This window comes from Chelonia mydas, chromosome 3, assembly GCF_015237465.2.
Source record: "Chelonia mydas isolate rCheMyd1 chromosome 3, rCheMyd1.pri.v2, whole genome shotgun sequence".
In the NCBI taxonomy this organism is placed as follows: Eukaryota; Metazoa; Chordata; order Testudines; family Cheloniidae; genus Chelonia; species Chelonia mydas.
The window spans coordinates 87,990,387-88,006,174 of NC_057851.1; the positions used below are offsets into that span (position 1 = coordinate 87,990,387).

Here is a 15,788-nt window from a genome sequence, read left to right on the forward strand (position 1 = left end):
ACACCTGTTCAGAGGCAGAAACATGGGCACTTTTACTGCAAAAAGTTTAAGCTCCAAGTGAATCTAGGCACTTACAGGGTTAGGTGGCAGCTGAGTGGGGGTTTTGTATATGAATAGCAATGGTGAAGATGCGTATTTGGTGTCCAAGAGTGACAACTGTTGTGCCAGCTTGCTTCCTGGTAGGTGGAATGGATTTTCTGTGTGTTAGGCTGTTTTTGGTGTAGGATAGGAGAAGAGAGAACTATTTAAAAAAAGTATTATGGGTGAGTAATTTTCTTCCTTCTGTCTAAGTATGTGTCACAGTTGGTATGTACTGGTATCTTTTCTCTCTACTTTTACTTTTATGTTGCTGGCCTTTCAGTGGAGGGACCATGTCTGGCTCCTGTTTTGTATAGTGCCTACCACAGTGAGGCATCAATCCTAGCCGGGTGTTACCACAGTATAAATTATGATTAAAAACAGTAATTTTGTAACAAAATTTATTTTTGCTCTGTAGATACAAATCCCAAACAACAAACAAAATTCCAGTGGAAAAATACTAGCCATTAACAATGAAAACTTATTATTTAATAAATAGAACTTTGGCATTCAAAATTCTAGCTGTAAACCCTACTATAAAAAAATTACAAAAAGAGGCAACAACAACAGAGCTAAAGGTGAGCCACCCAGTGGCTCCTTTACTTTTTACACTGAATGCGTTTTGATTAAGTCATGACAACTCTATTTACACATGAGGTATTCTGGGCGGTTCAAAAACAGAACCCAATTTACATAACTACCAGCCTTTGGGGACTGAGCCAGTACATGTGTCAGCTGTGCTTTTAAAAGGTAGCCTCAGCTCCCCCTCCCCACCGATTACCAATGATATATTGTCGTTAATATATACAAAATTATCATTCTGATTGAATTTCCCTCTCACTCTTCCTGTACAGAAAAACTGGACTGCTAAAAATCATCTAACTTACAAGATGTAGGCTTAGTACCTATAGCATTTAGTACATATTTCTAGATATTATGTAAGAGACTCCTTACTATCAAAACTTAAAAACAAAAGATCCGTAGTTCAAGCAAACAAGGTGCAATAATTATTGACATTCTTCTAGCTCAAGTAAAATTCATTGGGACTATATACATTTACTGTAGGCAACAAAAGGCACAAAGGTATGCAGCAGTGGACTTAATACTGCTGATCAGCTAGTCATATAAAATCCGTTTATATAATTGTCAATAGCCACTGTTTTGTTTTCATATTTTAAAAATGTTGGTTGATTGATTCAAACAATCTAAATATTTCCCCACGCAGCAGAAAAACCTGTTCTATTAAAACAACCAAACTCTAATTCCAGTTATGCCCATGCAACCCCACTTATGTCATTGAGGGTACATGGACATAAGTGAGGGCAAAATTCAGGTGTCAGGTACCTGAAGAGAGATTTCCATCCTTCCTTGCACCCTCTTATCTTTAAAGTAGAAAGCAGGATTATTTTCCCCTCTAACTAAAAGTGGTAAGAAATCTTCAGAGATGAGCAGAGCAAAATAACTTTGGCTCTTACAGCTACTCTACTGGCAGTTTTAAAATGTTGTCGCCTGAGTTGGTGGTTACAGCAACCTCAATAAATTACAGAACCACATCACTACAAACCTACACATCTGAGGTTAAGAATCTAAGTTAAGTTTACACAATTGAGCTGAACTACTTATAAACAGTAAATACATAGCATCTTCTATAGCTTGCCCAAAGACAACTCCTTTCTATGCCATTTTCAAAATACATTCTTGAATACAGTAGTTATTTACTGTAAGTATCACTTAAAGGATTGTAGAAATTAGACAAACTATACAAAAATTACTGTACTTGTTTCTCTGAAAGTCCACTAATAGACAAAATGGTACAGTATCCACTCAGACTTTTTTTAGCCCTTGAGATTGTCTCTAAGTTATGGCAAAAAGTTGTCATGACTAAATCAGTTTCAGTAATGCCACTGTTAACATTTGTTAATCAACCATATCATATTAAATATGTCAAATGAGACCACACACGCTCTACTTTTTAACCAGTTAAACAATCATGCATATCTTACTCAGACAAAGCTTATTCTGTTTGGAGACATCTGTAAACTGATGCATATATAGCAATAGCTCCTACAACAGCAGGCCCAATTTTAAGAAATCAAAGAAAAGGAAAAATACTTATTCTTGTGGGCACTTAATTCTAACCTTATCAGTAATTTGTATCTTTGGCTCATCACATCTGCCATTTCTCTCCCTGCTTTAATTTGACTGAGGCAGATAAACTCAGTGTGTTACTTTAAAAATCAAGTGCTCTGTATTTTAATGTAAATACAATTGGCGCTCTAATATACCAAAGAGAAAAGATGCAGAATTACAGTATCATTCACAATAGTGCAACTAAAAAAAAAAAAAAAAAAAATCAAGACTTTCATACTGGGAGAACTTTCTATAATACTTTTGAATCATAGCAACTTCTTTCCAAGGATCTCTAAGTGCTTTATAAACATTAATCAAAACTCCCCAGTGCAGTATCCCCATTTTTGAGATGGGGAAACTGAGGTACAGAGATTAAATGACCTGCTGAGCATCACACAGGGAGGACCTGGCACAGATAAAAACCTGCTGTTCCCTTCTCTAACACTACGCTATCCCTCCAATATGTGCCCACGCGATTTAAAACAGGAATACATTTCCCTTTCATAGGCTGATTTTTTTAAAATGTAAAGATTAGGCTGTTCAGTTGTAAGGATGGAAGACTTAATGCTCCCAAAGTTGCTGCTTCAATCTGAGTAAATCTGCACTTGAAAAATACTGAGAACCATTAATATAAACACTAAAATAGATTTTCACAGAACTAGTCCAGGTGTAGGGACAGTTTAGCAAGCAAGACCTGTTGAATAAATAAACCCATGTAATAGTTAGTCATTTAAAAATCTTCTGGTCAGTCTTTTCTAAGTTCATAACAATGACATTTTAACACTTTGTAACACAAAACAGAAAGCTGAAAATGTCAACATTAAAATCAGCAATGTCAATCCACGTTATTCTTAAGCTATTTTTTCTGTTTTAAACAAATAGTGAAAATTAAATATAGATATTAATGTCAGAAAAACTGAAAATAGCCATTCCTTTACTACAGTTTGCTGTCTTCCAGCCTACTTTGTCATTGCCCATAAGCTTACTAACAAAAGATATCTAATGCTGTCAGCACTGTACTGTCAGCTGTAATAACTGCACAAGCAAGCTGCAGCTATTTGCTCTCAAAACTTTTTCAATTTTAAATGCGTTTGTAGTCTTTTATGATCATTTCTCATTGTCTGTTTAACATTAATAATGCAGCTTGACAGCCATTTTGGCCAGGTCAGCATTTGAAGGCAGAATTTATTTGCTGTGTTTGTCTCCAGTGAAATAGCGGTATCCTTGTTTTACAGTTACCCAGCTAAATTCTGATCACAGAAGCTTTTTGCGGGAGTGCTAATATTCTATCTATCCTGCAGGGCAGTCTTGTACTGGATAACGATGTGTTCCTTTATTTTTTAAAAAGTAATCCTTTCCTACAGGACTGGAAAAATCTACAAGTCCTGCACACCACACAAAATGAGAGAGTCTGTGGATAGCATTCTGAGCTTTCAGCACTGAGAGGCAGAAAATATTGTGTATGGGGCCCAGATGCTGCACGGTGCCAACCACTCTTCTTGACCCACTGGATTTAGGGTGTTCATTACCTTCAGGAGGCCTGCAGGATTGGGCCTTTGATATAGAGGCTGAACACATTTAAAACAGAGGCTGTAGATAGAAAATAACTACAGTACACACACCATGAGATGTCTCCAGTGTCATTTTTTTTTGACAGAAAGCCAGTCTTAAGACTTACAGCTGCTGGCTTTCGTGGGTTTGTGTCACGAAGTCTTCATATTACTGAAACAAAGTTTTTAAGCAACATGTTAAAAGATGGCGATATGAAGAAGGTTAACATCTAAATCTGATGGGACCACATTCACATACAGTTTGTCTGCCTAGACTGTTGCTGGATAAAATAAAAACTCTAATAATCAACAGGATCAGCTGCTAAAACTACCCCTTCTTTCCCTTACCTAATTCACGAGGCAATTATAAAAAGAGCAACCACCTTTTGTTATCGTCTAAGACCACCCCAATTTGCCGTTTCCAACATGATGTGTTTTGCAGAAGCATCTGGCTCCACTGTCCATTTTTTCTCTACACCTTTGGGTGCTTGAACCTGTCACTCCAGCCTTTCAATTCTGACAGTGCAATTCCAACCGCTGATGAAGGAAAGTAAGTACAGTAGTAACAACAGTGCCTTTTTCTGAGACTTTGCTTTGACTCCAGAAAACAATATAACCATACAAATTGTTTAACTGAGCCACGAGGGAGGAAATAAAATCTTACATCTCTAATGGGAACATTCTTCACAGCTTGGTCCTACATTCAGTAGCTTGGAGAACACAGATTTTATTGAGATCTGTACCACTCTTCAAATTATGATTTCCCCACCATCCCCCAAATTAATTATGCACAACCCTCAGATCCAGCAGAGACACCCATGTGCAGCTCCTATACAGTATGCAGTCTTCCCATAGGGCTCCTTCATAGAAATGCAAAGATCTGTAACACAGCAGCATTTAATAATGTAGTCATTGCTGTGAGACCAAAATGTTATCATTGGGTAATGCAGTTGTCTCCCATGTCCTGAGCATAACGGTCTGATATTAGAGTCCTCAGTTCATCAATATCCTTCCGTAACTGACACACCTCTGAGAGTTTCTTGGTGAGAGTTTCTGTGCTGTGGTAATTCTCATTCTCTTCAGCTGAACAGCTCATTGCTGTGAAAAACAAGACACAGCTAGAGCTTACCTTGCAACCACATGAAAGCTTACGCATTCATTCACTTCGAAGAGGGCACCTTTGGTTTTTAGTGATACCAGGACAAAAACTGCTTCAATATAATGAAAAGCCATCCACATGCAGTACTTAGTGCACTTAAAACCATACACTATTCAATTTTTGAATCTACTGTAGCTCTTTCAAAGTGGCTATGGAAAATCCTAAAGGCCAGATTGACTCCACAATTTCCGGGGGGGCTCCTGCCAATAGAAAGCGTGCTGGGTGGGATGGAGGGGCGGTGGCAGCACAACTTTCTCCCCAGGAGTCTGGGGCACAGCCCAAAAGCAGGTAAACACGGGTCTGGGCAACCTGGTGGAGGGCAATGCATGCAGGATGTGTCCTTCCTGAAGCCTGGAATAGCAAGAGTAGGTATCTCAAACAGAGATGCAATTAACGCTCCCTTGGGACCTCACAGAGTAAAACCACCATTCGGCCAACCCCTTCAAATGCTGCGTAGGTAACAGAAATGAGAACTACACATGTGTCGATTCCTGCCCCAACACTCACTAGTCCATAACCATGGCTGGTCTGCAACAGCTCTCTGTTAATGAGAATTAGTGAGGTCCTAGAGTATTTTCTTTAATTTATACCATCTCATGTTGTGATCCTACTGGAGCTCACAAAATCAAGTCAGATTAATAATCAGTTGGGAGATCTCAGTGCAATACCTATTTGCTTCAGGAAGTGGTTTCTATTAGTAGTAAACCTGTTTTACTGAAAGCATCCCTTTTGGAGTCTTGACTACTTATACTTATTCAAGATCACATGGCACTGTAAAATTATGTGCATTAATGCCAGTATACTGGCTCATCTGGAAGTATGCTAACATATATAATTTTCTCCACTTCTTCTCCTAACCTATTGGGTATGTTGTGTGCTGTCAAACAGCTGCTGCATTTCACCTTAGAGAAGATGGCACTGCTCTATAAAGTGGTTCCTGATTATGATTTGGTCATATCATATACATTTGAAAAGAGCTTTGGGATCTTTGTGGTAAGAAGCACATGGGGAATTACTACATTTTATCAGGCTGAGTTCTGCCCCTCCTGTATATCTTATAACCTGAAGGACATTAACAGGAAATACTTAATAGCCTGGAATAGTAACGGCATGACCAAGAACACTTGAAAACTATAGAAAGAGTGATGTTTAGTTTTTTACATGGTGACCAGAAAGTACAGGTCTCAGCCAGCCCAAACTAGATTCCATTGCTATAGACTGGGGTTTCTCAATGTCAAAGTACAGTATAAATATTGTATGATAATATCACTTACATCTGATTCCCAGCAGTAAGGAGAGGTTAGGCTCCTTGCCCTGAGCTCTCTGGGTAAGAATGCTGCATAGTGCTTTCAAGTCAAACAAACAATGAGACATTTCTTTGAACAACTGGTCAGCCACTGGCATCTTTTCAGACACTGGCTGTCTGGACTGTTCCATCTGGCGTATCTGCTCCCTCAAAAAGGCATTCTCTTCCATTAGTCTTTGGTTCTTTGTGAAAATAAATAAAGAAAGAAAAGGGCTGTGTCATTTTTGTCATCTAATACTAGCCCACACCAGTTGTAGACATCTCAAAACATTCACCATATAAAAAAGCAGCATGTTTTTGGTTTCAAACAGTGAACAATATGAATTAAACTGAATGGACTTAGATAAATGACGGCATTTATTAAATGGCAGATTTAGGGCCTAATCTGATTTTAAAAATTAAAAATAAACCATCCATATCAAAGCTTCCAGGCTAGAGCACTCACTCAAAGTGTGAATGGCAATAAATCCCCACCCATTTGTCTGTTTCATTCATTTATCATGTCTTGTCATTAACTGAAATAGTAAGCTCTTCAGGGCAGGTACTGTCTCTTTACTACATACCTACAGAGCACCTACCACAGTGGGGCCCTGACTGGGATCTAAAGCCCTACTGCAGTAGAAATATTTTTATCACGGGTTTCTAATTACTTACTTCAAGCAGAGTTTTATTTAACTGCTGTATATGCCTTTCTTTTTCTTCCATCTCATTTGTCATCTTCTGCATTGTCAGTTTCCCTTGCAAAAGCTTTTCTTCCATAGACTAGATAGAATAAAAACAGGAATAAGTGCCTTAATTCTTGTATCTTGTCAGTTGGGGTATATTGTGGTCCATTGGGATAAATTTTGTTGAGGAACAAGTAAATCCAAACATAACAAGTACAGTAAATCATCTATTTATTTCACCACCTTCCCATCAGCGTTAAATGACTTGGCATTTAGCGATAGGAACAGCTTCCTCTAGCAGTCAGTTGGGGAGCAAATCTCTGTAGGATACGGACTATTTCTAGTCAGAGAAAATTTTAAGTTATCATGGTAGATTTCTACAGTAATATCAGAAACCTCAGAAAAACCTTTAAAATAAGTGTCTTCTTAATAAACACAAATACCTGTGGATTTTAAGTAGGGGAAAATGCATGGAGTCTAAAATTACTATTCACTATAATTAATTCCAAGCAGCTATTTCCTTTTTATACGAGGAATGTCTTAACGCCCACTAAGTGTCAATTTTGTGCTAATTTCATTGTCACTAACAAGATGAAGTTCTTTTCACCTTTCTTTTTCCATTTTTAAGACTATGGAGACAACCCCTCCTTAGAATACTATCAGAATTTGATGCTAAATTCAGATCAAAGGCCTTTTTTGGCCTTTGATGACCACTCTTGATATAGTGCAGTTACTGTAATTTTTTAGAAAATTATTTTTAAAATACCTGAACTGTGCAGTAGGGAGGGGGGGGGGGTGTGTGAAAGAATCCTGATTAAACAAGTGGCTGCAAAGTAAAATAATTTAATAGCTTTTGGGTCACTTCAGCTGTCCAAATGATTATCCTAGCAGTTACAAACCAGCAATAACTTTCTATGAACCTATTGCTAATAAATTCTCAGCTTCTCAGATTTGATTCCTACATTGACCAAAAAGATCAATACAAATTGGAGGATTGGGCCAAAAGAAATCTGATGAGGTTCAACAAGGATAAGTGCAGGGTCCTGCACTTAGGACGGAAGAATCCAATGCACCGCTACAGACTAGGGACCGAATGGCTAGGCAGCAGTTCTGCGGAAAAGGACCTAGGGGTGACAGTGGACGAGAAGCTGGATATGAGTCAACAGTGTGCCCTTGTTGCCAAGAAGGCCAATGGCATTTTGGGATGTATAAATAGGGACATAGCCAGCAGATCGAGGGACGTGATCGTTTCCCTCTATTCGACATTGGTGAGGCCTCATCTGGAGTACTGTGTCCAGTTTTGGGCCCCACACTACAAGAAGGATGTGGATAAATTGGAGAGAGTCCAGCGAAGGGCAACAAAAATGATTAGGGGTCTGGAACACATGACTTATGAGGAGAGGCTGAGGGAACTGGGATTGTTTAGTCTGCAGAAGAGAAGAATGAGGGGGGATTTGATAGCTGCTTTCAACTACCTGAGAGGTGGTTTCAAAGAGGATGGTTCTAGACTATTCTCAGTGGTAGAAGATGACAGGACAAGGAGTAATGGTCTCAAGTTGCAGTGGGGGAGGTTTAGGTTGGATATTAGGAAAAACTTTTTCACTAGGAGGGTGATGAAATACTGGAATGCGTTACCTAGGGAGGTGGTAGAATCTCCTTCCTTAGAAGTTTTTAAGGTCAGGCTTGACAAAGCCCTGGCTGGGATGATTTAATTGGGGATTGGTCCTGCTTTGAGCAGGGGGTTGGACTAGATAACCTCCTGAGGTCCCTTCCAACCCTGATATTCTATGATTCTATGATCAACTCCTCCAATGGTGCTGAGTCAACGGCTCGTGAGTGTGCTTTAGTGGTCTCACCTCACTGTCTTTTTGACAGCTTAATGCTTAAACAACAATAAATCCATTTTATAAAGCTTCTTAAAGTTGTGGAAAACAGATACAGGACAAATTTCACCCCTAATTGGGTCAAAGTTTTTGCAATATCAGCTCATCTGAGACAATGACCTTGATCTCATGAGAAATTCACACCATTGCTTTATTTCCTTTGCCTAGCTTTTTATATATATATATAAAATCAGACTATAAACATTTGTCAAACTCCATTCATCTAAAACACTTATCTGTACTTATTGTATGTCACTGTGACGTAATATTCCATGTTCTCCTTTTCGAAAATACGGATAATCCTGCTCTCCACAAATATGTGGAATTTGTTAATGTTTGTATAGTTCTGAAAACGTACATCACTAAATAATATTAATATTTCAGATTAAGTGCATGCGTCATCTTTTGCTGGTGTAGTGGGTTTCTAGTTCCCGCTTACAGAGATTACTTCTGGGTTCCAAGAGACACCTCCACATACATAGTTCCACTTGGATATATATTGCAATTCAGTATGACCTTAGTTATCTTTGTCAGTATCATGCAGACTTATTTCACCACTTGATGATTTCCCTTATCTATGTTTATATGCTTTGCAGGATTATTTGGCTCAAATCCAGAAAGAGAAGCAGTCAAACTGCCTCACTCAGAATATTAATAAAGCTGAGCTACTGCTTATATAAACTCCTAAGGCTCTAAACCACAGACTCTTGCAAAGCTTCAAAAAGGGATTTTTTTTTCATGTTGGTAATGTTATTGCTCTCAAAGCCCAGTGATATGCTCTCGCAGTGCACCCAAAGGTTCCTTTATATCCTTTGATCAGCACATTAATATGTAAAACCTGTTGCCAGTTCCAATTATTTGATGTCAATCAACTCCTATCTTGCTCAAAATACAGTAGGAGCATACGTGGCAGTGCTGCATACTTCTTCGCTGGTGGAACTATTTTGATTTAACCTTTCCAGGCCAGTGGAACTCAAGGTCGTGTTGCAAGAATTAAAATGGGTTCTCCATAGATTACTGCTTACTACACAATGCTAGCCCATGTATGGAATGGCATTGGCTCAGAAGAATATTTTCTTATGTGGACTCCTGGAAAGGTCCTGTAAAATGTAATAGAGAATCACTTCTCTCTCAGAGAATTTTAAGAAGATGGTTAAAAAAAAGTAAGATTAATCGTTCTTTATTAAGTTCTATAGTTCAATTTCAATAGGAACCTTATGGTTTCATCCCAATTCTCTAATAGTTTTTCTTGAGGATATGAAGAACTCAAGGAAAAGAAGAGCAATAACTGAAGCAGCCATGGCAAATTGTGCTGAATTGTTCCAAACTGTACAGTGCTTTTGGGGCACAGAAAAATGCCCATGAAGTTTTAGGATCAACTAATTCCTTTTATGACTGAATATGAAATTACTCTGAGAGTTGCATTCAAAGGCTAATGCACTAACCCACTGCCCATTTGACTCCCAATAGCATAGAGCTTTTCCAAATGCATTAACCTGAAAGTAATGAAGAATGGTGCTGCTGCTTCCCTATTCTGACACACCAGAACCAAATACAGAGGATTTGTCTTCCCTATTACATTTACATTTTAACTTCTAAAAGGTGAATAATAAGAGAATTTATTCAGTGGTGTGCTAAATCACCATGTAGAGCAGAGGTGCGCAAACCGTCCTGCCCGGCCTTTGAGCTCCCGGTCAGGGAGGCTAGCCCCCGGCCCCTCCCCTACTGTCCTCCCTCCCCCACAGCCTCAGCTCGCTGTGTGCCAGCGCTCTGGGCCACCGCTCCTGCCAGGGAGCACGGTGGCGTGGCTGCGAGCTCCTACTGCTCTGGGCGGCATGGTAAGGGGTTGGGGAGCGGGGGGGTTGGATAAGGGGCAGGGAGTTCTGGGGGGCAGTCAGGGGACAGGGGGCCGTTGGATGGGGTGGGGCTGGGAGGGGGCAGTCAGGGGACAAGGAGCGGGGGAGTTGGAGGTTCTGAGGGGGGCGGGAAGCGGGAGGGGGTGGGGGCCAGACTGTTTGTGGAGGCACAGCCTTCCCTACCCGGCCCTCCATAGAGTTTCGCAACCCCGATGTGGCCCTCGGGCCAAAAAGTTTGCCCATCCCTGATGTAGACCCCCCAGATATTGTTCATTTATATCAACCAAAAGAGGTTTTTACATTCAACAGTCACACTGAATGTATGTTTACATTCTTTGTTTTATGTTCATCCCATCTATGCACATTACAAGTTTGTTTTTTTTTAAAAAAAGACATGTCCAAAGGAACTATTCAGTTTTCCCATTTGATTTTCAAAATTCTCTCTGTCATTTGTCTTATGTATAACTGTAGTCACACTCCACCAATGAATAGTCTGGAAATAATTTCACATACAATTCTATATTACACTGAATCACATGTTTCAGAGTAGCAGCCGTGTTAGTCTGTATCCGCAAAAAAGAAAAGGAGTCCTTGTGGCACCTCAAATAAATTTGTTAGTCTCTAAGGTGCCACAAGGACTTCTTTTCTTTTTACTGAATCATATGTATGTCATCAGCTCATGAGTCACTGGCATTTGCCAGGGATCACTAAAATTGGAAACTTGTATTAATTATTAATCCTACTTTGGGTAGGAGCTTCATGTCTAAGTGCCCACTCACATACAAGCCCACTGGCTTACCATCCCAGACACACAGTACTATAGGTTTTCCCTTCCCCTCTCGCTGTGTGATTTACTTTATACATTTTCTGTATGAAGCTAAAATTCAGTTGTGTTAATCCCATCAGTCATGATACACAAATAGCACCAACAATAGGAATGCCAGATATGCGTTAGATAACGAGTGCCCTGTACAATCTGGCTTTTCTATCCTTTTTAATTTTTATTTTTTCCTAAAGGAAATGTTAGTTCTGTGACAATCTACTTTAATCATCTGAACCGGAATTTTAAAAAAGCAACTGCCATCTACATTTTCTATTTTTGAAGATGTTCGGCATGCAAAACAACATCTCAAAAGTAACCAAGACATTAATCTCTCACAATAAAAAAAAAAATAGGAAGATCAAAACCATTACAAATAAACAGGAAATTAAAATGGTCACAAATTGTTGTTTGGAGCAGGATTTGTTTTCATTTCAGCTGATACTTCCAGGAGGCAAATATCAAAAATAATATTTGAGGGGCTACTTTTTAAAGAAAATACTGAACTGAAAATACACGTATAAAGCATAATTTTAAATTGTGGATGAACTCACTGAGTAAATAAGTAAAATTCAAAAAGGTATTATTAGTCTGGTTTTTGCTTAACCACATTCTGTGCTTCCTGGTTCTGGAAAGAAATCCTCCCTCTTCTAGTGATGTTAACAATTCACCTGCAATTTCCTTTAAACTCCCAGCGGGAGCAGGAGACAGGAGAACAAGTGCTACATAATGACTGATGAGGTCAGAGGTCAAGTAAATATGGAACCCTGGTGGCCAGGAACAATCACTGAAACGTTCTTCTCCACCCCCACAAAAATATCAAGATGGCAGGGGAGGGGAGAAGGAAAAAGAAAAAACAGTCCTGCCAAGATATGTGGGTTACTCAGCTGTGAAGTCAACAAGCCTGAAATTGCTGATCCCCCTTTGGAGCGGCCTATGACTCCCTATTCTGGAACAGGCTGGGGAGGAACGGGGCTGGTGAAACAGCCATATTTCTTCTCTCCCTTCCTCTCTCAACAGAAGCACAAAATGACAATGGAGGAGCACACGAGGCATCAAGCAGGTCTATAGAGGGGAATCTGGGTGCTCTGGGGGGCTGACTCCATAGAGAAATAGGCTAGAGAGCTTCTCCGCTTCTAAAGTTCAATTTTTGTTCTTTTGGGGGTGGTCTGCTGGGCCTTGATCCAAAACCCACTGAAATCAATTGAAAGCCTCCCATTTGCAGCAGGCCATTAGTGCTTACCACCTGGTCCCTAAGGCTCACTGTGGATCTTTCTGGGGGGTGTTTATGGATCTCCATGGATGCAAGTGCTGGTGCTCTGTATCTAGGAGTCTTCTAATGGGAAGAGAGAGTATTATTTGGGTTGCCACCAAACGGGGCACTGAAGAGCTGCTTACAGGAAACTGGAAGCAGACGCGATTCAGGGGCAAGCACCTCTCTTACAAACAGGAAGACAAGAAAGAGATCCCAATTTAAAAATAGAGAAGTTTTAATGGAGAGAGCAAGATTCCTGGTCTCACAGAGTCCTCTTTGCACCGCTCTGGGAGTAAAAAGGCAACTTAAAGCTGCCCTAAATAGACAGCTGAGGATTCCCCAGGCATGCCAAATCCTTTGTTGGCATAGAGCTGGCGTAGCTAGTTCTCCACCATCCTTTTCCAGGACTCCCAAACCAGGAGTATGTGTGGAGCATGCTGCAATCTGGCTGTCCCCGCTGTTGTCAGCCCTGAGGGTGTGCTGACGGGTACCCCATTGCACCTGAGATCCTGGTCCTCATACCTAGTTTGGTTTTAAACTCATTATGACCCTCACTTATTTTCTAAGGGTGAAAGTTTTCTACATTGCACACCCAGTACTTATGCAGCAGGTAACAAACTGACAGCATCTTCAGCAACATTATGGAGATAAGAAGTCAGATTCTCCTTTCATGTAAAACCAATTTTTGCCTGTGTAACTCCACTGCCTTCAGTGGAGTCAGACCTGACTTATGATGGTGTGAGAACAGAACCAGCCTGTCAGCTACAGCTGACAGAACACTGGGCACAAGTGTCAGGTATGCAAGCTTTCCTTTTTCCACCTCTTAACTGTACAAACATCCTGTGCTGAAGATACTGTTTAAAAATAGGTTGTCAACAGCAGCAAGCTCTGACAATGGACATAGAATGGTTACTGGGGCTCAGGTTAGGGCAATGCTTGCCTTGGTACCAATAAATGAAGCAGAGCTTCTAGCCACTGGTCCTAATCCACCTCAACACACAATCTGACTCAGCGTAAGACCCTCAACATATATTAATGAGATCCACCGATTTATCCAGCACCAGGGAAGTAGATGGAATGAGGAGGTTAAAACTATAGGGGAACTGGAGAGATCCAGGAATACATCGTGATGGCATAAGTGTGTTAAGCTACTAAACAGTCAGTCCAACTGATGGGTAAAATTAATCAGTTATTTTATGAAAGTAAGTGAAGGAAACTTACTTATTTTTGTTAATAGGTATGCCAGATCATTCATACTATAGCAACTCATCAGTAGTGGCTTTTATTTCAAACCCATTCCTGTTAGATTTCCATGCATTCAAGACTGCAGCCTTAGAGCAACTGCTAGTGTTCAATATTTAGGTGTTTAATGTGCATTTCTTTTTCTTATCTGACTACAATTTGTGCCTGTCCCATGACGCATTGTTAAAGAGTGTGCAGTCATATCAATAGCACCAAAAGTGATATAATCCACTCTGAGGATATCTGACATGACATCCTTTAGACCATCAGCATAAGGCAGCTTGGAGGGAGGCAGTTTTCCACCTTATGCTGGGAATCCAATTTGTTTCTATCTGCAAAGTGCTAAAAAGCTTATTTTTACTGATTAATAAATATTAGGACTTTCAGTTGCCCAATTTCATTTTGCTCACACTTGAAATTTAAATTCAGTTATGAAGTTAGCGAAACCACATACTACTTCACAGATTTGCATTTATTGTTTAATGTTTTTTCCACCAAATTATATGGCCAATGCAAAGAAACTTTGTAAAACATCAATAATGAATAAATTAGGATGCTACGATGGAATGCAGGTAACTGTAGTTAAGGTTGAATTAAGGTTAAGGAGATGTTTCTACTCCAAGCTCCTATCTGGACAGATATTGTATATCTGTGTTTTAATAGCACATTATCATAAACTGCAGCTGACTAAACCAATGGCAAAATATATACATTTCCTTACCTGAATTTCTAAAATCATCCCAGCTATCTGATTTTGTTGATTGTCTATAACCTATAAAAAAAGGGAAATATGACTAAGTGCCACATTCAAAAAGATGATAGACCCTGTGAGTTTTAAGTAGAATAATCTCTATAATTTCTGATCTAGCAACCCTCTTTTTTTAATAAATGTCTAAACCCTAACTCAAATGACCTATCCTCGAAGAAGTAAATAATAAAAAAAAAAGAGAGAGAGAAATACTGCTTAACACTCACAGCAATCTTCATCATGAAATTACTAATTACACAATCACAATTAACTTACTGCCAGTTTCTTGGTAAAAACAAAGTCTCTCTGTATTTTATTTGACCAAAAATGGTTTACATTTTCTTGTGCAACTGAGATTCATGCAAAACAAATGCACTAACCCATAAAACACGTGTTGAAAAAAAACCGGAATCAGCAATACACTTGAAAAATTGAGTGAGAGAAAAAGAAGACAAAGGAACACAACTGGACATTCTGTGGACGCTGCTGACAGTTCATCTAATCAGTTTCATGGACTGACCTTGTGGGCTCTCTCGTTCTTTTCTTTGAGGCATTCATTCTCACTCTGAAGCTGTTTTGTGTCCAACATGGGGAGGCGGATACCATCTTCCAGGCATTTTTCTACTTTCTGTTGCAAACTGCAATTCAGAGATAAGAATGGAAAAGCAACTAGTCAATGTATTGGGAAAACAAGGAAACAAAACTGCAAAATGTTCTAGTGGAGGGTTTAAAAACCACCATAAGCAACATCACCCAGTCTCTCACCAAACCCACCAAGACTTTACAAGTAGATTCCAGCTTCATGTATAAGTAAACCGACAGGTGTAAATCCTGGATTTCTTCAAGTCACCATGTCACTAACAAGAACAGATCAATCTAAATACACAGGAAAGTTTTATTACTAATCCAATATATACTGCACCTTTTTAATACTTTGTTGCCTGGTTAAAAAAATAAATCCTGGACCAGATTCTGTGTTGCATCTCTTGAGGCATGGCACCAGAGGTGCACCCAGAGGGAGGGGAACAAATGTGACTTTAAAACACCTTTGTGCTGCCCATTTTATGGGCTGCTGTGGGGGCTGAAACCGCTCCAG

At 39.6% G+C, this 15,788-nt stretch overlaps 1 protein-coding gene across 5 annotated transcripts in view; it reads right to left on the reverse strand.

Moving 5' to 3' along the window:
- The window catches only part of CEP85L (centrosomal protein 85 like), a 315,053-nt gene that overhangs the window by 74,092 nt on the left and 225,173 nt on the right, over positions 1-15,788 (reverse strand). For 3 of the 5 annotated variants that reach the window (XM_027819166.3, XM_037894695.2, XM_043542847.1), the window contains 5 exons: positions 15,213-15,330; positions 14,666-14,716; positions 6,878-6,985; positions 6,192-6,405; positions 1,766-4,856 (listed from right to left, as the gene is read on the reverse strand). In XM_027819166.3, the coding sequence (XP_027674967.2) occupies positions 4,693-4,856; positions 6,192-6,405; positions 6,878-6,985; positions 14,666-14,716; positions 15,213-15,330 (655 nt within the window). In that variant the 3' untranslated portion in view covers positions 1,766-4,692. Of the gene's footprint in view, positions 1-1,765; positions 4,857-6,191; positions 6,406-6,877; positions 6,986-14,665; positions 14,717-15,212; positions 15,331-15,788 lie in introns of those variants that run through there. The other 2 variants (XM_043542845.1, XM_043542848.1) reach the window with 2 other exon arrangements.